Here is a 20,005-nt window from a genome sequence, read left to right on the forward strand (position 1 = left end):
CCGAGACGATATCAATAATACGCACAAGACATCCTTCCGATCAAGTCTCAGAAACTTCTTCTCACAATCTAGATATCTATCTGATCCACGAAATCCACAACTCCATCTCATCCCCACATAGATACCCCTCCTCTCCATTAGCGAACCATCATCTATCTCACCACCGACATTACTCTCCCACAGACTTTATAAGTGACCCAAAAGTAAAGCATCAATACCTACCTAATTAAGCAGTAACCTCCTCTCACAACATCGCGATCCGATCTCTTCCGAAATACTCAATAGGTAGGTACCCACTTAGCGAGAGCAAGTTCTCGAAATTTACTAACTCCCTATCCTTTCGAGCTAACCAAAGATCAGAAGTAAGACTTGAGGAGAAGGAATAAATACACTGTACCCTCAAGCGCAATACTATACTTCCTAGCTAGTGCAAAAGAGGTCTCTTTGGCATCAAGCAGCTCTTCGGTATTGAGAATCTCTCCCTCCTGATAGTATTAGATTCTTTTTCCAACCCGGTCCTCTATGTTGATTCTCACAGCAACAATCTATAAACACCTACACAATCCCACAATCCCACAATCCCATAATCCTACAATATCTCAATCCCCCCATCAACTATAACATCCAGTACCCCATCCATCTTCCACCCCCCATTCATCCTCTCCCACAAACCCCAACACAAGAACCGCCCGATCCAATCAAAACAAATTAAAAAAAATCCAAGAAAATCCAAAAACAATCAAGCCACCCTGAACAAAAATTGCTCCAACTCCTTGTCATCATCCTATACCTAGGTACACCACATAAAACTAAAGCAGCATTCGGGATTCGGGATACAAGGACATCCCAGCCAAAGAATCAAACACTAGATCAAAGATTATTAACTTGATCTGATACTTACAGCGAGAAGTGAATCGAAGGTTTCCAAACCTCCTTTCCATTAAATATTTCCCAAGCCATCTAACGTGAGCGGAAAATTTTAGATCAGATCATCACTATGAGACATGAAATGTGCACGTGTGGGAATTACATCTGATCGAGTGTAGTATTCTGGAATAATCCTTTTCATCCACGGCTAGTTATCTATTATATGGATACGACGTAAATGGCCCGTCTACATCTCCGAAATCATAAGAGGCTAGACAATCCAATAGTACGCCCGTCGCTAAGATAATATCGTCACCATCCATAATTACTCTGATGACTTTTATTCAATTGCTATCTACGACCTACGATGCGATATTAACAATCAACTGAATATCAGCTATCGATCAGCCAACTGATAGCAGTAGACGTTTAAAATCTTCGCCATTGGACCCCTGAAACCGCTAATTTCATTTCATTTCAACCAAGCAAATTATCCATTATCATTCAACCGTTATCAACCAGCTTGGGGTATACCACAGCCTGATAGCTTGCCCACCCAAGCTAACCCCCAGTTTCCAACAACATCATTGTCATCCATCCACTCACCCACCCGGAAGAAAGACAATGGCAAGTTGTGCCTATCCGACTGCCGAAAGAAAAGTTTCTCCAAGTACCACTCCGTCCAACAACTCCGTTCAAAGGGGATATATAATCATCAAAGAAAATTACTTCAACCTATTAATCTTGTCATACTAGTGATATGACACACTAGCACAGGAAGACTAAGCTATAATCGAAGTAAAAAGAAGCAAGGAAACCAGGCATAATTAGGAAAAACTTCAAAATCGCACATAGTGAAATGTGCCAAGTCGGTTAAAAAGGAAAGAAATCTCAAAAAGGGTATTTTATCCACCGTCAAATGCGCCATTAAAAGAGTCGTGAATTCGTAAAAAATTGAGAATGGAAGACAGATGAAGAAAAGAAGCAGGCGGTTGAGAGTAAAAATATGTTGGACTCGGAATCAAGAAACAAGAATGGGCGGTTAGTAACAAAAGTGTTAAAGTACGCAGCCCTGGAAATAATCATTCCCATCGATTATTTCTCGAGGCTGAATTCCCCAGGGTCAAAAGATCATGGAAAAAGCCTTGGATAGGTAAGAATGGGTCTAGTGCGCAAGTTAGCTTGGCAATTGAAAGCTCTCTGGCTTTCAAGCTAGAAACCCGCTGGCTTCAAGACCTTGAAGTGCCTGTCGATTGTAGGGAAAATCCATTCCCAAATCCATTCCTCCATTGAAAAACCAGGAATGCGAATCGAATCCCCCCTCGAAGTTCGGTTCGCCATAACCAAAAAGTCCACCGAGTGTCTGATCGACACCGAGAATGGTATCGCTCGGGTTGCCCGCGCTAACTGCAGCGAGGAGTTGATTCTGCATTTGATGATTTGGAGGAATAAGAGTACTGTCCAGGTGAGTAGAAGAGGCAGACGACTCGTTGGAACTATCGAGATTGGTCGGATTTTGGATCGCTGCTGTATTGAGTCCTTAGTTGGAGATCCTTTACAAACTAAAATCATGCAGAATAATTGTTAAAGATTACTGACCTTCAATACTTCTGCCTTGGCTTTGGAATTCCTCTCGCCATCTCCATATAGAATCATATACCAAGCTCATGCTCATCCTGCATCTGAGTTTCAATTGCAAGCTATCGTCTATGTCACCAAAACCTGAACCTAGTTCGTTACCATTATTTAGTTGTGCTATCTGGCGCTGTTCAACTCGAGCTCCATTGTACATCTGAGCCATAAGTTCCGCAAGTCTCAGAGGCAAGTCCCCTGGTACAATGCTCATGGATCTGATGGCGTCAATTGCACGATGAAACAATTGACGACCGCGATCGAAATCCATAAACTTGGCAAAGAAGGAACTGAGTAGCTTTAGTAATGAAAAGGAAGCAGCAATGATCAGTTGGGAGATGTAGCCTGTAGCGAATCGAAGGATACCACCAGTGATGCTACCGGATGGTGGGTTTTCAAGCTCGAAAACAATATCCAAGAACTCATATGTAGCCCGCCATAATCCCATCAAGTCATCCAAGTACCCAGATGTGGTACTTGAATCAAAGAAACCCGAAAGGCGAAGATGCAGCCCAGCCGCACGATAGTAAAGTTTGATCATTGGCGATGAATTCTGCTGAGATAGAGCTGTTTTCTCCATCTTTTCATACTCGTAGCGGAATATTCTAGTCAATTGACGCCTGGCATCATCACCAGCAACACCCTTTGGATCTTTAGCATTGCTATACATTTCCTTTGAGACTTTATCGCAGAACCTCTCGATATCGAGACGAGCTTGAAGCTCTGGCGAGAGTGTAAAAGGTCCCTCTTCACCTGGCTGTACAGGAGCAAGTGTCCAATCGTATAATGTTGAGGCTGGCTGTCCATACCCAGTCGCTATACTTTGCGCTACAATATTGCAGACCGCCCACGTCACAACTCTGTCATGTAACTGCTCCCTGTTCAGATCTACAGATACTCGGGAGAAATCTTGAGTGTTGTTTGGCCTATGGAGCCCAATGCCAGTTGCGGCTTTCATCATTACACCGCACAAAATATGCGTGATATCTGCTGCCGTTGAAGCTACAGGCATTGGCCAAGTACATAACAAAATTATTGCTTTGACAAAATGGTAATTGTTAGGAACGTCTGCGATTTTCGACCACATCATTTTCGTAACAGGCTGACGAAGATTAGACAATAAATCTGGGTCCACAGTATATCGACGTGCCGCAATGGTAATGATGACCCAGAAAAGAAGGGGTTCTTGTTGGTAATATTGATCGGGGGTTTGTTGCGTGCTAAGAAATGGGAGATATGGGTGGTAAAATTGAAAGAAATCGGCGAACAGATGGTCAATGGCATCCTGTGTTAGTCCCACGTTCTCGATTTGTCGCGCATATTGTGGTACTTTGTATGAACCTCCCTGCTTGAGATGTAGTAGGGATGACACGGCTTCATCTGATCCTCCTCCTATGTATGACTGATTTCTCGAATGTTGATAAACACTGCTATTCGTGACTGGGGATCCGAGTTCTTCATCATCGTAAACGAATCCTTGATGTCGAGCGCGAGCTATTAATTGTTCTTGACGAGCTATTAATTGCTCATATCTTTCCATTTGCTTCTCCATCTCCGCATGTTTGGTTCGTTTTCCCACTCTTTTGAAGTTATGCTCAATCTTACATTCGAGCTTTAATCGCTGACATCGACCGCAAGTGCTGTAAGGATTTTGAACGACATCACAACGAAGCTGTAATTACTGAATATTAGCAATTGAAGGACCCTTTGGCTGGGATTCGAATTGGGTCGCCGTCGCATGATTGATTGCATTGCGAGTGTGCTCAGCCAATTCGAAAGTAATGACTCACTTTCTGTTGACGGCATTCATTGCAAGCTCTCTTCACAGCTGGCTGTCGCTTCCTCTCTGCATCTTCATCATCTTGTTCGTTTCCTGTTTGTTCATTTCCAGTTCCAGGACTACTCTCAAAACCTGCACCACTTCTCTTGCGTTTGTTGAAGCCTTCTCCTGTACCTGGCCGCGCGCCTATGGTTGGGCTGGAAGCGGGTGCCCCGCCCACAATCCCATGTGAAGGCTCCATGCGCGACAATCCTGTATCGGATAGTTGAGCCGCAATTCTTATTTAGGACGAAGGGAAGCTGTAAAGGATGACTATCGGCACCTCTGCGTTGTGCAATCAAATGGGTCAATGGCTGTCCGGTGTCGCTCTTCTAAACAATTGAGGCCGATTACGGATGGTGGGGGGTTGTTAAAGCTAAATTAAAAGGAAAGACAATTGTCCACAGTTGTTGCAGGAAGAGATTTACTTATCGGGTGATACTTAGGTAAGAGTCGTGGCTTTTTGTGGTTTTTTTCCCTCTCCGCTAACCGATAAACTTTTAGTATAAAAGATCAGATGACAGGACCAAGGTAAATTATACGACGATATATGTGTAATTTCTGTAGGTAGGTAAATAGATATCCAGGTAGGTGTAAAATAACAATCAAATCTTGAATAATCCAATTACTTACATAGCGACACTTATACCTAGGTGGGTACAGGTAGGTAGTCATGAAATCCTCCTTTTTAGCATGTTAACTGCACTCTCGGTTCATGTATCAATACATCTGAATATGACGCTCCGCTTGGCCAACACTATGAAGGCTTCTTCGCTTCGCTCTAACATAGGAGGAAAAGGAATTCGATTTGATGAAAGATTTCAGATTTTAGAGCGAAGCGAAGAAGCCTCCACGGCAGTGGCCAAGCGGAGCGTCATGTTCATCTATAGAAGTTCTGCATACAGGCAAATTTCTCAAAGTGAAAGCCCTGTTATTCATCAATTATATACTGGCAGATGTCCTTGAATCGGCTCTATAACATACCTCCCCTACCAATAGAAGTTAACTTGCTTCTACAGGGTAAACGACTTGAGATAAGTACATCAAGACCAATATTAGGAACATCCATTCATTCAACCTATCGTGAAATCGTGATCTTCTATCTATATAAAATATTCAACATTAAAACCCCATCTCTATTGATATCTAGTCATATCATACCCTCAAATTAAATCCCTCTGAAACCCAAGGTATATTTGGAAGAAAGCTAAATCCACGCTAGTAAATACATATCCAAATAATAAAAAATCCAACATGTGCAACCCAAATATTTACATGACCGCGCAACAAGCTTTTTCTGCCTTTCGTAATATTCTTGGGAGAAATTTCTTTGCCAATTTCTCCAATTCGTCGTTGTTGTCGTTGTTCTGTTCTTGCTGCTGCTGATGTTGTTGTTGTTGACCGCCTTGCTGGTATCCTCCTTGTTGATACCCACTCTGTTGAGGTTGTTCATATCCTTGCTGGGGTTGTTGGTAAGAGGGTTGTTGGTGTCCAGAATGTTGCTGGCCACCATGATGTTGCTGTCCTCCATGACTTCCTCCGCTGGGTGGTATAACTGCAGCACCGCCTTGCAGGTTGATATACATCCTTCCCGCGTTCTCTTCAGTCGCATATTGCAAACCCAACTCCCTACAAATCTCTTCCACTTTCGGCTTGATCTTTTGAACATGATCTTTGCTATGATTTCCCTTTCCGACAATAACGTGTAAATGAGTTTGTCCCTGTTGTCGAGCATATCTTATTCTTTCCTCCAAAATGCGCTCTGCTTCCTCAACATACTGTCCATGCAAATCGATTTCATCGTCTCCGACTCTGCCTTGGGCATTGTTCTCTCGAAATATGTAGTCTGATGCTTGTTTATTGTATGCGTCCATTTGCGCCGCGTGTTTCTTCCCTTCGACACTCAACTCGTGAGCTCTGGCACCGTCGCCGGATGTATAAGCTTGACGCGATTGATCGAAACATTGAGAGCGTTTCGCAGCTTCTTTGTGAGCGAGGTCGCGCAGTCGGTCATATTCAGCTTCAGCATCATTCGAAGAGGAATGGTTAAAGGCTGTTGATTGGGTGAGTATGGTACAACAAACTAAACGCAGAAAGATCGAGAACTTCGAGAAGTAATCGGTCTGGAGGGATATGTATCTAACCTTTCGAGCCCATTGACTTCATAGCGTAAGAAGACGACATCTTGAGTATCTATTGTTGTGTAATTGAAAAGATGTTGAGCCCCCTTCGAGGAAATGGCTGAAAAATAAAGAGATCTCTCGCACATCCAAAATCATGATTTGTTTGTACACCCTCGGAAAAAAGCCGGTACTGTACCTAGACCAGCTGAATGATCAAGGCAAATGTCAAGCTAGAGTTGTCAACTTTAAATTACATGCGCTGGGGGAAAGTGGGGAAGACACTTCAACAGCGCCAGGAACCCTGGCTCGAGTTTGGTCTTGAGTCTCGACGTCTTCGCTGTCGATCTCGAGACAGAAATATTTCCAATAGTTGTGGTTCATTGATCGAACATGGTATGTCGCACTTCATTCTTCATATTGAAATCTGGAATAACTCTTTGCAGACCAAATTAATATATCTATCTATATGTATCTCTATCTACCTAGCATACACCAATTCTTATGAAGTCAGCCCGTGCAAGAATGTCGATTGGAATCTTCGCGTAGGTATTCATAATAAAAAGTTTTAGGCTCACCGGGAGCTTATTAAAAATCTATTTTGCAGCCATCAGATACACATGATGTCGTTCTCAAAACCTACTCAATTTCATATAACAAGTCAGTACATGAAGAAGGTAGAGATTTATGTTGTAAGTTGTACAGTATTTAACAATATCTACCTACCTATATACACGAAGTTGAATCGTACGAGACAGAATAATTTGGAAAGCATCACGTGTTAATAAGCCCAACCCAAAGATAATCAGACCGCAATTGATTCATAGAGCCCCTCTAATTTATCTAGGCGCTCCTGGGTATCTCTTCTCTTGATACCTGGACGTCCCATGCTCTCTCAACCCTAATCTGATCACCAGCCCAGACATGTTCAGGTCTTCTGACCCCGCTTCCCAAGGCACCTGTACCAAAATCTCTTGCCTCATTATTCTCCCGACTTGCAGTTTCATGTAAAACTTCCAATGCTATCATCATAGCTGCCTTTCCGTCCGTGTCAGGACTGGTGATCATGAAATCCTCATCGCTGTCATGTCTTCGAGTATAGCTAGTAGAGGGGACACTGGAGGGAATGTCGCGGTAGATAGGAGTTTTGTATTTCGTCTTCTTGTAACCTTTGTCTTGGAGGAGCGAGCCGATCACCGAAGCATTGGATATCAGAGTTGTGAGGAGGATGTCGACTTTATGCTTTGTTAGCTAGAGATTACATGTTATGGGGTGGTAAAAGAAAGGACCTTACGGGAAGCCAACAGCGAACGAATCTGTTGATCGCCGTTATGAGATACAACTTTTTTGAGTTGATTGATCGTTGCGAAAATACAAAAAACTGGGAGGGCTAAACGTAGAATGACGCTAAGTTTGAGGTGTGTTGATAGATTTGATTTTAGGATCATTGGAATAGGAAAGACAATGAGAGCCACATTCGTAGTGATGTTGAGAATACCAGCCGTGAATAGTTGCGCATATCCTTGTCGGCATTTCGGTCCAGGATCTGGAATAACCTGCCAGTAACGGGTGAAAGGCTGGCACTCAACAATATCACTAATGACTGTGGCTAAGAAGGTCACCGCGAGCATAATATGAAGATATCTGAGTAATTTATGGTGTACTCGTTGCCAAATCTGACCAGTCAAAGAACGCAAGAATATGCTGATGCTGTACTTTATGGCCCAAAGGCTACAATCGTCAGTACATTCTTTTGGATGGTGATCGGGCGTTGACCTACTACACAGCGTACATAATCCTAGAGGCTAGAACGAGTTGACTCCCGATTGTTCTTTTCCGCACCTCCTCTGATGTTAAACCGAGTGTTATACTATTATTGGTGCCAAACATCAAGATAACATGAACGAAAGCCATTCTCATAAGTAGCGGTATGATGGCCAGCACCATAATGCCATCTTCGAGGTAGATCTTTTCCGTCCGAACATATCTTCCAAAAATTCGAAATAAAATTATAACAATGGCAAAACATGTACACCACCAGCTAACAATGAATGTAGGTTTAGTATCTATCCAAGCACGTTGTTCGGGTGCTTCTGTGGCATAACTTCGAAGAACCTCCATTGTTCGTGTAGGTGCTAATACCGAAAATTGTCGATTGAAAGCATACTGAGGGAAGTCTTATGGAAATGCGGTTCTGCACATGCAAACAAGACAATCAAGTCCCTTGGCCGGTGTGTGTGTGTGAAAGAAGATGAGAGTTCCAAACTTTGGGGACTACTTCCTCGTTCTCATGTCCGGCAAGAAACGAGTTGGTAATATTCTTCTCTTTTAACCGGATATTGAGGAGTTATCGAGCATCAAGGCGGTCGTGAGAAACGGAAACCAAATTCGTTCCACTCGTGACATTTTCCCCTGCAGACTCGACTTCGAGTTTTGAATTGTGGCTACCAAAGAGATGGTCCAAGGACCAAGACTGCTTTCGGACCTTGTTCAAAGCGGGATTAAAAGATAAGAGAGAGATATCATGATCCGAACCAACAACATTCAGAATTGTAAGATTGCAATTTTCATTTGTGAAGACGATTAAATTGAAAAATGAGGTCGGAACGAATAAATTCTGTTCTTGGGACGGGAAGTTATTAAAAATCGGAGTTGCTTTCCTAAAGGAAACTATGAAGTGGATGAAGTATGATATTTTAGCGTACCCGTCGGAAACGTCAAAAATGTTCAACCTATCAACTGCCTTTTCTCAAGCCTTTGAGTTTCGGACATCCAACGTTGTCCTGTCGTACTTGTGTTGATAAGGATATCGGAATAACGGCCTGATTAAAGCTTAGAAATATCACATCCAATACCACATCCAATACCACATCCAATACCACATCCAATACCACATCCAATACCACATCCAATACCACATCCAATACCACATCCAATACCACATCCAAAGCTTTACCACACTCCTGGGACGATTCCTCTCATTTCTACCACTCTTTGCCTGGATAACAATGTTTGATGTGCTGCACTCTGCTTTCTGCAGGCACATATGCACAAATTCAGGGGCATTGGAATCAATAGATTGAATCGTTCTTTGCTACCAGGCCGTACCTTGCATACTTCCCAACGCATAGTATGGTTGGAGGCTTGGTGTCCTTTGAAACTTGAACACAAATACTGCATTCTTGCTACAATCAATCATGAAGGGGCAATTATCTCCGTGCCGACTACCTTGCACATCTGGTAGGATAAGATCGTTTTGTGTACAATTCCCGAGTTTGAATGTCATTCATAACTCAACGTCACATTACACAGGGGCAACTTATCGGCCTTGATTAGGACCTAAGTCGGTTACCCTACTTTCGGGCCACCCCTGTTTTGGGCCACCCTTTCACACCAAAAATCACTTTTTAGGCCTATTAATATCTCTATCAATATTCAATATAATTCCATGAAAATTTATATATATATAATTTAGATCGATTTAAACTTATTCTGAAATTTTTAGATTTTTAGGATTTTTCTGTATTGAGAACTAGAGCTTCAAAATATCGATTTTCAAATTTGTATAAAAATCACATATAAATTTAAAACTTTTATAAAATCTTTAATAACTTTTGAACAACAATTATTAAAAGAAAACCATATATATTTTTGAGATATTTAAACTTGAATCTATTTAGAAATTCAAAAAAAAATTCGAAAAAATTAACAGATATAGAAATATAATAAGTCGGTTACCCTACTTTCGGGCCAACAGGGTTTTGGGCCACCCTTTCACACCAAAAATCACTTTTTAGGCCTATTAATATCTCTATCAATATATAATATAATTCAATGAAAATTTGTATATATATAATTTAGATCGATTTAAGCTTATTCTGAAATTTTCAGATTTTTAGGATTTTTCTATATTGAGATCTAGAGCTTCAAAATATCGATTTTTAAATTTGTATGGGAATCACATACAAATTTAGAATTTTTATAAAACCTTTAATAACTTTTTAACAACAATTATTAAAAGAAAACTATATATATTTCTGAGATATTTGAGCTTGAATCTATATAGAAATTCAAAAAAAAATTCAAAAAAATTAACAGATATAGAGATATAGTATACGGTGAGTTTAGAGTAGTATAAATAATCCCTGTCATTTTGAGGGTACCCCTTTAAATATTTATTTATGAGAAATTTTTTATTTTTTCTGAATCTATTATATGAAATATATTATAAAGTGATAGTAAAATTTTACAATATATTTTTAGCAATTTTTATTCGAAAGTTATTAAAGATTTTATAAAAGTTTCAAATTTGTATGTGATTCCCATACAAATTTAAAAATCGATATTTTGAAGCTCTAGATCTCAATATAGAAAAATCCTAAAAATCTGACAATTTCAGAATAAGCTTAAATCGATTCAAATTATATACATATAAATTTTCATTAAATTCTATCCATAAATGAGAGAGTTAAAATTTCCATTTTTGGTGTAAAAAGTGGCCCAAAAGGGGGGTGGCCAGAAAGTGGGGTATCCGACTTATACAATAAATTTAGAATAATATAAATAATCCCTATCATTTTGAAGATACCCCTATAAATATTTATTTATAAGGAATTTTCTATTTTTTCTGAATCTCTTATATTAAACATACTATAAATTTATAATAAAATTTTATAGTTTATTTTTAGCAATTTTTATTAAAAAGTTATTAATGATTTTATAAAAAAATTAAATTTGTATATGATTCCCATATAAATTTAAAAATCGATATTTTGAAGCTCTAATTCTCAATACAAAAAAATCCTAAAAATCTAAAAATTTCAGAATAAGCTTAAATCGATTTAAATTATATATATATAAATTTTCATTAAATTCTATCTATAAATAAGAAAGTTATAAATTCCATTTTTGATGTATTTTTGATATAAAAAGTGGCCCAAAAGGGGAGTGGCCCGAAAGTGGGGTACCCGACTTATCCGTCTTGTATTCTTCCGTCAATATGCCCATTTCGATATTACTTCTCAAATTGCAAAGTAATTTCATACTGTAAAAGCTTCAAGATAAAAGTTTATCGCCTGGTTTGTGAAGCACATGCATGTTTTCTCGGTTTGTATCATCCGATTTTCAGGACCGAGGACTCTTGATAACCATCACATCTCATATCATTGAGACTCACGGGCTGCCGAATTTATCTTCTTCGAGAATTAGATTTATTTAAACAACCTGAGGTGTCAAGGACCTTTTCTCTGATGGTTGACCCCGCCATGAAAATGGAGAAAGTTTATGCAACCACAAGTTCGACTATTGTACCTCTTTTAATGAGACCCAAAGAGACGAGAAAGTTCCCGACTAAAGCTTTTGATAACTTTCGTAGCGATGCTCAGAAAAATGCAGGACCTACTATTTTTGTTGGTACAAATGGAAGAACATACAATGATAAAGCTGCGGCTTCAAATATAGCCAACACACACTTGGTCAGAATCTTGAAGGGTCGCCATTTACAGGTATGGAAAATCCCACATGAACCTGTTTGTGCAAGAAATGACTCTTTGAGATAGATGTTAGCTATTGGAGGGTCCATAGGTTAGTTGTCTATGGGTATTCTTGAAGTCTGGAATGACTAACGTGTATAGGCACTGGTTTATTCGTGAGCTCTGGGGCAGCACTAGCCACTGGAGGTCCTGGATCTCTTCTCATTGCATATCTTTTGATGGGTGGAATGTTGTTTTGTACAGTGCAAGCACTAGGAGAAATGGCAGTTACTTTCCCAGTTGCCGGTAATGAAGCAAAGATTATGATGGCTGCAAAATACTAACAAACATTAGGTTCGTTCTCAACATTTGCGACTAGGTTCATAGATCCAGCTTGGGGATTTGCAACGGGCTGGAACTATGCAATTCAATGCCTCATAATCATGCCAGTAGAGATTATTGCTGCAGCAATCACTCTCGAATTCTGGAGTACTTCAATACCAACTTGGGCTAGTATCACGATCTTTCTAGTCGCCGTGACTTTCATCAGTCTTTGTGGCATCAAGACCTTTGGCGAAGCAGAGTATGCCTTCTCCATATTGAAAGTCACGGCTATAATAGGCTTCATGTAAGTACTTCTTAGTAGGTCTCTCTCAATTGATCTTTCTAATAGGGTTCTATTAGTATTCTTGGTGCAGTGATAAATTGCACGGGGACTCCTAAAACAGGATATATAGGAGGTATGTATTGGACCAATCCAGGGGCATTCAATCATGGTTTCAAGGGATTTTGTAATATTCTCGTCACGGCAGCGTTCTCCTTTGCAGGAACAGAATTGGTTGCACTAGCAGCTGCCGAGACCTATAATCCAAGCAAATCTCTACCAACAGCCATTAAGCAGGTCTTTTGGCGTATTGTTTTGGTGAGTATTAACTACTTTAATCAACCAGATTGTCAGAAACTAATAACTTCCTAGTTCTACATCCTGAGTATAACCATCATCGGCCTGCTCGTTCCTTACAATTCTCCCTCTCTCATTTCCGCCTCAAATGCCAGCACCAACAAAGCCTCTCCCTTTATAATCGCCATTCAATCCGCAGGTATCACTGGTCTCGACTCTGTAATGAACGTCGTAATCTTAATCGCCGTTCTCTCCGTCGCTAATTCTTGCGTATTCGGCTCTTCTCGTCTCCTTGCTTCTCTCGCAGCGCAAGGCCAAGCTCCTCGTCCTCTCGCTTACATTGATCGAAAAGGCCGTCCTCTGGTCGCCATTGCTATCGCTTCTGCCTTTGGTCTCCTGGCTTATCTGTACGTCTCTCCTGCTGGAAACTCGGCATTTACGTGGTTACTAGCTCTTTCGGGGCTATCTTCGCTTTTCACTTGGGGAACTATTTGTTATTCGCACATACGGTTTCGCAAAGCGTGGGCGCAGCAAGGTCACAGTGCTGATTCTCTGATCTATCGATCCCCAGTTGGTACAATTGGTTCGTGGATTGGCCTCGGCATGATAGTATTGGTTCTCATAGCACAGTTTTGGGTAGCGGTTGATCCGATCGGGAACGTACATACGGGGATTAATACCAAGATTAGTAGCTTTTTTGAGGCGTATCTGGCAATGCCAGTGGTCTTGATTTTCTATGCGGGGTATAAACTTTGGTATAGAACAAGATGGATGAAGATTGAAGATATTGATTTGAGAACGGGAAGGAATGAAGTGGATGCAGGGATGTTGTATAGAGGAAGTAGGGGTTGGCAGAGGAGAGAAATGGAGATGGAGGAGTGGCCAATGTGGAAGAGAATTTATAAGTTGCTTTGTTAGTCAAGCTATTGGAACAATGGAGTTTAAGGAGGTGGATCTGGATACTAAGATATTATATTAAGAGCTTGGGGTGGTTTGTAGTTTTCGAATTTTGTGTTTGATACCGTATTTATGGTACAATTTTTCATATTGTTAGCCGAGACCAATAAGGAAGCTTCTTTTCAAGATTGAAAATTTTGTTGCATATCTGATTTATTGTTGCTCTTGGGTCGATCCAACAAGGGAAAGTTTTTCAGAGCTTGGGGATGTGGAGAAAAAAGGCCTTTAAGAATTCAGATAATATATTTTCTTGCCTTGGTCCTTTTTACTAAGTTTCGCACTTTGTAAAAATTCAGACGTGCAACAAAAGTCCTGCAGGTTCTAGATACTTTCTTTCTTGAACAAATGATTTTCACTAACTTCCGCACTTCATAAAACTCAGACGTGCAACAAAAGGTTTCAGATACTTTCTTTTTTTGTCTCAGCCCTGTTAATAAGTTTCGCGCTTTATAGAAACTCAGACGTGCAACAAAAAAATCTCTAATTTCTGTTTTCCTGTTTCATAGTTTGAACTTTTTTTTTCTGGATTAGAACTATAGATGTGCGACAAAACCTATAAAGCCTGTGAATGCGCAACAGTCCTACCCTAACGATACATTTCTAATATAATTTCTATAGAAAAAGGATAGAGGGACAACCTTTACGTCCACATCAAGCCTTCTCCGCACTATTCCTACTCTTCCTCCTCAACAAACTTCCAAGAAAACTTCCTTCACATGTCTGTCCCACTTTCTCATCCCCAACTGCATTAGCCACCCCCTCCTCGCCTTCCTTAGCAATCCACACATTCCCCAATCCTATACTCGCGCCGACTCCCAACCACAAAAAGGCCGAGATAGCATAGAAAGCTAAAACTATCCCCTCCTTCGCCATCTTTCTCACATAATCCTGTTCTGCCGATTCCAAAGTTGCGATGCCCGAGAAACTTGCGGTTGCGGATGTGGTACCGGACACGGATATACCAGAGGAGGAGAGATGGTTATTGAAGATATTGAGCATAACTGTCAGGGCGAGTGTGCCACCAAGCGAAGAAGAAAGCGACATCATTGAGACAAGGGGTGCGATTTGCGTCGGATAATAGCCTATTGCATGGAGGGTGCCGGGCATGAGTCTGATACCAGTTCCGACACCAGTCAAAACAAGCATGCCATAGATGGTAGGCAGATGACCCCAAGAAAGAGCTGCAGCAAGGATGGTGATACCGAGAGGTTCGATGACTGCACCTAAAAATAGTGGATACCAAGTTTGGCAGGGGAGTACATTGCAGGCGAACATGGCGAGGTATACGCCGCCTGCCAAACCTGGAATATAATAAAGAAGGTTCTTACCCCCTTCGCTGGAAGAAAACTGTAGTACGAGAGCGAAATATATGTCGACGAAGTAGAAGACGGCGTACATTGCCATTCCGGTGATGAAATTGATGTACATTAGGAGTCCAGAGTTGCGACTTAAGATGAGCTTGAATGGAATCATAGCACGACGATATGGATATCGCACTGCTAGTGCTGAGCCTGGCATCATAAGGTATTCCCAGACAAGAAATAGAATGAGGAGGAGAGAACCTAGGACGAGAGGGACAATCACCTTGGCGTCTGACCATGGGTAGTAAGCTCCTGCCCAGGTTATGGCAAGAATAAAGAGACCCATGCCAAAGAGAAATAAGAATTGTCCTCCAAAGTCGAGTGTTGAAAGTCTTGTCATTAGTGTTTGGCGTCCTTTCATTTCGGTATTATCTTCTGTTCGTCTGATTGTCTGAGGGCCAAGCATTATGGGTCGAAGAAGGAAGTGTACACCAACCATACCCACTAGCGCAATTGGAATATTGATAACAAAGCACCATCGCCACGAAACTTGTGTCAATTCTCCCCCGACGATAGGTCCAAATCCATAGGCCAGGCCACCAACAATAGCGAATACACTGTTATTCTTTGCGTTTTCTTTGAGGGTGACTTTATCGGCAAGGATAACTTTGGTCAAAATTAAAAGCCCGGAACAGCCGATTCCCTGCAATGCCCGACCAAATAGTAGCATAGTGAAAGCACTCACTGGTGCACCTGCACAAAGGGCACTTCCGATCAAGGTGAAAATTAAGGCTGCCTGAAGAGTCGCATATCTACCGACTATGTCGGCAAGTTGACCCCAGGCTGGTATGAATGTCGTTGCGGTTAAATTGAAGGCGGAAATAATCCAATTAAGTTGTGAAAGTTGGTCTGAATGGCGATTAGTTAAAATCGGGTAGAAGAGACGGAATTCTTAGGGCTCACTAAAATCAGAAGCAATGAAAGGTAAAGCTCCGGCAATAATGGTGATATCTAGGGCCTGTACCATATATGGTAGCATAAGCCCAGCAGTTAACCTCCATCTATATCGTCTGGATGCTTTCTTTTCTTGTATACAAAGACTGCATGGTTCTCCGGAAGATATACCAGCTTGTGGCTCACTTGTACCACCCTCTCTGCCTTCACTGTTTCTTGCTTGAGATTCGAGAAGAATTGCTGACTCTTGCTCTGTAGTGAAATCTAGGGAACCGTCTCTGTGTTTGCACAATTTTAAAGGGCTTGAAGATTTTGAATTTTCGATCGACGGTCCTGATGGAGCCGAAGGAATTTCCCTTGTTGCTTTCCATTTTTTATACAGATAAATGGCCATCTCCACGCAAAAAGGTACGAATAAGCAAACTAGAGAGCTGAAAAGATTCGAACAAAAGTATTAAAAGAGCTGAATATAACGTATGAGAGCACTGTAAGATAATTGAAGTTGATTTGGTTTACAACAAGTAGTAAATCGGAAACATGACGATTTTTGGAAAATATAAACCACAATTAATGTCAACTTCATGGTGACCAAACTAGGAAATTGAGAGGCTTTGATACCAAGACTGTACAATCAATCCCACCCAGCTGAGCCACTTTTGAATATCCACAGGGCTGCGTGAACATTTAAATTCATGTAAAATGAAGCATAGGCGCCAACGAACTTCATGATAGCCCAATTAGGAAATTTTGATGTCTCCATATTACGACTATACAATAAGTACCCACTTAGCTGAATCACTTTAACTGGGTAGCTGGACGACTTCTAAGAACTGTGTAGCCTTATATAAGGCATCAACATCATAAATTGGCATACACTGCAGTTGGCAATGCCTCCTTTTGCCAGTGGTCATTCATTCGTCCCTGGACATTGTTGTTTTCATTTGGTCGCCAAATTGTCGGTGCATGCTGATGTGCCTTGTCAGACTAATTTAGTGGCCCCACAAACACAGCAGTTGAAGAACTCCGCAGGCATATTCATACGTTTTCATTGGTCAACTTCCTCATACCCTCTAATAGGAAATATAAACGAGAAAAGCTCAACCAATTGCATTGGATAAGCTTTTCACGTGATATGCTTACCCTTTACACCGTAGACGTCAAACAAGACTGACCTGTCCCAATAATTTGCTTTGAAGATCTCACATTCATGTTGGAGTTTCGCTGATTCTCTTGGCTTCCTTTAATAAGATTGTATTAATCAATATACATACTTCTTCCATCCCTTTCGAGGCTACCATTGCGAAGAGTGAAGCGATCTCCGTTTGATTTCCTCACATTTGCGTTGTCACACCAGACATCATCTAAACTATTTGCCAAAACAACCGCTTGCGGCACTTCTCCCCGGTATTGTGGTCCTGTTTCAGTATATCATCTCCTAAAAGGACTGGGAACTTAACAAGGGTCGGCGGAGTATCAAGCACCTGATTCTGCTGCTCAAGCCAACACCGCTGGTCAACTATGGTTTTTTGTGGTCGTCCCTCTAAAGGATGCCATGCATGCCGAGCTAAAAAGACAAAAGTAAGTTTTTTTATAAATTACTTGATATGGCGCACTTTCCGCATGCGAAGATTCACCATGTGTCTATGTCAGTTGCTGACCAACAAATCGTAGTGTGATGCAGTACCCACTGGGTGCACTCAGTGTTCGAATGCGGGTCGAGAATGCCCCGGTTATAGATCCCAAGTTGATTTAATTTTCCGGGAGGAAACTAAAAACGTCATTAAAAAAGCAAAGGTTAAACACGAGAAAGTCAAACAAAGGAGGGCGGAACCTGTTTCTCTAAACTCCACTACTTCTTGTTCAACCACCCCCTCGCCATATTCAAGTCAAGGAAACTCACCACGCGATGTCGTTAAGTCCTCGCAATTCAACCAGGTTATCTCTGTCAATTATCTCAACATAACGCCATCAATTGAAGATAGAGCTACCGCATTCTTCCTATCAAACTATGTGATAGGCGATAATGGTCCAACTCGAGGACACCTTGATCATCTTTCCGATTTGTATGAATCTGATGGTATAGATGATAATCTTGTCGCCGCAGTCCAAGCAGTGGGTCTGGCTGGTTATGCACACTCGGCGAAAGCTCCCCATCTTATCAACCAAGCACGAGCACAATATGCCAAATCACTTCAGCTTACCAACACTGCCCTTCAATCGCCAACTGCCGTCAAGAGAGACAGTACCTTATTAGCGATATTGATCCTCGGTATCTTCGAAACTATCACAGGTTGTAACCAAAAATCAATGAAAGCATGGGCAGAACACATTCATGGTGCCGCGGCAGTTGTCAAGCTTCGGGGCCCGGAAGCCATCAAGAAAAGCGGAGGCATACGCTTGTTAGCACAAGTGACTTCGAGCCTGCTGATATCATGCATCCAGAGGGATATCCCACTACCAAAATACATTGTTGAAATTACAGAATTTGCAGAAAAGGGGATGACAAATCTTGATCCGGCCTGGATCGCTCAAAGAGTAATGATTGACTACACACATTTCAATGCAAGATATCACGCAGGTTATTATAGTGATGCTCAGGAGCTTCTTGATGATGCTGAGGCCTTGGACGAGAGATTTCTCGCCTTTTTTACAAACATACCGAAAGGGTGGGAATTCACAATAGTTCAGACGGACAAAGATCCGGATGTTGTATTTGATGGCTACTATCACGTCTATTACGATCATTGGGTAGCTCAAATCTGGAATGCAATAAGGGAACTCAGAATTTTACTCAATGAAACGATCAGAGAGGTCTTATTGAAAGACTTCACTTCTCTGGTACCATCGTTACTTGGGTCCGAATACGCAGAGCGATTCCAGATCTGTACCGAAATAATCTACCACCTACAGGCAGAAATTCTTGCAAGTATACCGCAACATATGGGCTATGTTTCGAGAAACAGTTCGCATACACAACTCTGGAGTGGCTTCGAGAAAGATGGTTTTGGAACAGATTTCCCTACCATTAGATTCTCGGGTGGATATTTTTTGATCTGGCCACTATTCCTAGTAGGCAATTTGCGCCTTTCGACTCCAGAGGTTCGAGCGTTTTGTGTTAAGAATTTGCGATATATTGGAACACAGATGGGGATCCAACATGCAAACCTTCTGGCTACTATTGTGGAACAAAAGATTCCTGTAACTGTATGGAACAAGCAGAGACCACAGTTCTCTGATAAAATCACGGATGAAGATTCTACGAATAATTTTGAGAACCAAAATCAGGGAATGCAGTACAGCCAGACCATCCCTGTTTAGGCTGTCAATTTTTGCTTCAATTCAAAGCTGGAGGTTGATTGCTCAACCCACTCATGGCAAGCGAATCATGGCGTGGTGATGATGGCATCTCAGCGTAGCCAGCAGTATGAGAAACTTCTCTTGTTGCATGTCTCACGTTCAAAATCCGCGGATTACCTACTAGGTAGGTAGTTCAATAAAAGATCGAAGTCAGAGCGGTCAAAACTGACAGTACAACGGTGACCATGGCGGTGGCCCTGAGATGAGTCGAAACAAGAATTTCTGTTGATAGTAGAAAATGACAATCCTGGTTGAAGGATCCTGTGAAATCGTTTTGCTATACAACAGATATACCCTTATATCTTATGAAATAGGCTGGAAGAGCTTTCATGAAGCCCTCAGTGGAGGTGGAAATTTAGCAGCTCTGGAAGTCTTTCTCATATGTGGATTCTTGCCAGGGCAGAGCCTAGATTCGATGCCCAAAGAGAACTAAGGAGGTTTTCCGAAGTTTGTTGTAGATACGTCATGAATAGGCAAAGATGGTCAACCAACTAGGCTTTCTGCCACACAGACCAATGCATTACAAAAGAAAAAGGTCATAGACTGTAACAATTTGCGGGTGGAATTTGTTTTCAAGGATAAATCGTGGGACATTTGTGGGATGAGCTTACCCCGTAAATTGAGTT

General features: G+C 41.3%; 6 protein-coding genes across 6 annotated transcripts; 2 read left to right on the forward strand and 4 right to left on the reverse strand.

Moving 5' to 3' along the window:
• Positions 1-931: 931 nt before the first annotated feature.
• On the reverse strand, positions 932-4,732 carry EAE98_000970 (uncharacterized protein). The gene is made up of 3 exons (XM_038948587.1): positions 4,290-4,732; positions 2,467-4,171; positions 932-2,394 (listed from the first exon to the last, which is right to left on the reverse strand). Exons 1-3 carry the CDS (start codon positions 4,518-4,520, stop codon positions 2,075-2,077), a joined length of 2,256 nt encoding a protein of 751 aa, XP_038814853.1. The 5' UTR covers positions 4,521-4,732; the 3' UTR covers positions 932-2,074.
• Positions 4,733-5,184: 452 nt separating this feature from the next.
• Positions 5,185-6,780, reverse strand: EAE98_000971 (uncharacterized protein). Its single transcript, XM_038948588.1, has 2 exons — positions 6,463-6,780; positions 5,185-6,371 (listed from the first exon to the last, which is right to left on the reverse strand). Exons 1-2 carry the CDS (start codon positions 6,500-6,502, stop codon positions 5,590-5,592), a joined length of 822 nt encoding a protein of 273 aa, XP_038814854.1. The 5' UTR covers positions 6,503-6,780; the 3' UTR covers positions 5,185-5,589.
• A 501-nt stretch (positions 6,781-7,281) lies between these two features.
• Positions 7,282-8,559, reverse strand: EAE98_000972 (uncharacterized protein; the record flags this gene model as incomplete). Its single annotated transcript, XM_038948589.1, has 3 exons — positions 7,282-7,673; positions 7,733-8,169; positions 8,219-8,559. The coding sequence occupies 3 exons, from the start codon at positions 8,557-8,559 to the stop codon at positions 7,282-7,284; spliced, it is 1,170 nt and encodes a 389-aa protein (XP_038814855.1).
• A 2,957-nt stretch (positions 8,560-11,516) lies between these two features.
• Positions 11,517-13,912, forward strand: EAE98_000973 (uncharacterized protein). Its single transcript, XM_038948590.1, has 6 exons — positions 11,517-11,942; positions 11,997-12,021; positions 12,072-12,215; positions 12,264-12,537; positions 12,594-12,831; positions 12,886-13,912. Exons 1-6 carry the CDS (start codon positions 11,688-11,690, stop codon positions 13,726-13,728), a joined length of 1,779 nt encoding a protein of 592 aa, XP_038814856.1. The 5' UTR covers positions 11,517-11,687; the 3' UTR covers positions 13,729-13,912.
• Positions 13,913-14,418: 506 nt separating this feature from the next.
• On the reverse strand, positions 14,419-16,416 carry EAE98_000974 (uncharacterized protein; the record flags this gene model as incomplete). The annotated part of the gene is made up of 2 exons (XM_038948591.1): positions 14,419-15,977; positions 16,032-16,416. The coding sequence occupies 2 exons, from the start codon at positions 16,414-16,416 to the stop codon at positions 14,419-14,421; spliced, it is 1,944 nt and encodes a 647-aa protein (XP_038814857.1).
• A 1,124-nt stretch (positions 16,417-17,540) lies between these two features.
• Positions 17,541-19,340, forward strand: EAE98_000975 (uncharacterized protein; the record flags this gene model as incomplete). The annotated part of the gene is made up of 2 exons (XM_038948592.1): positions 17,541-17,600; positions 17,694-19,340. 2 exons carry the CDS (start codon positions 17,541-17,543, stop codon positions 19,338-19,340), a joined length of 1,707 nt encoding a protein of 568 aa, XP_038814858.1.
• Between the last annotated feature and the right edge of the window lie 665 nt (positions 19,341-20,005).

Source organism: Botrytis deweyae (assembly GCF_014898535.1).
Source record: "Botrytis deweyae strain B1 chromosome Unknown BDEW_002, whole genome shotgun sequence".
NCBI classification, from domain to species: domain Eukaryota; kingdom Fungi; phylum Ascomycota; class Leotiomycetes; order Helotiales; family Sclerotiniaceae; genus Botrytis; species Botrytis deweyae.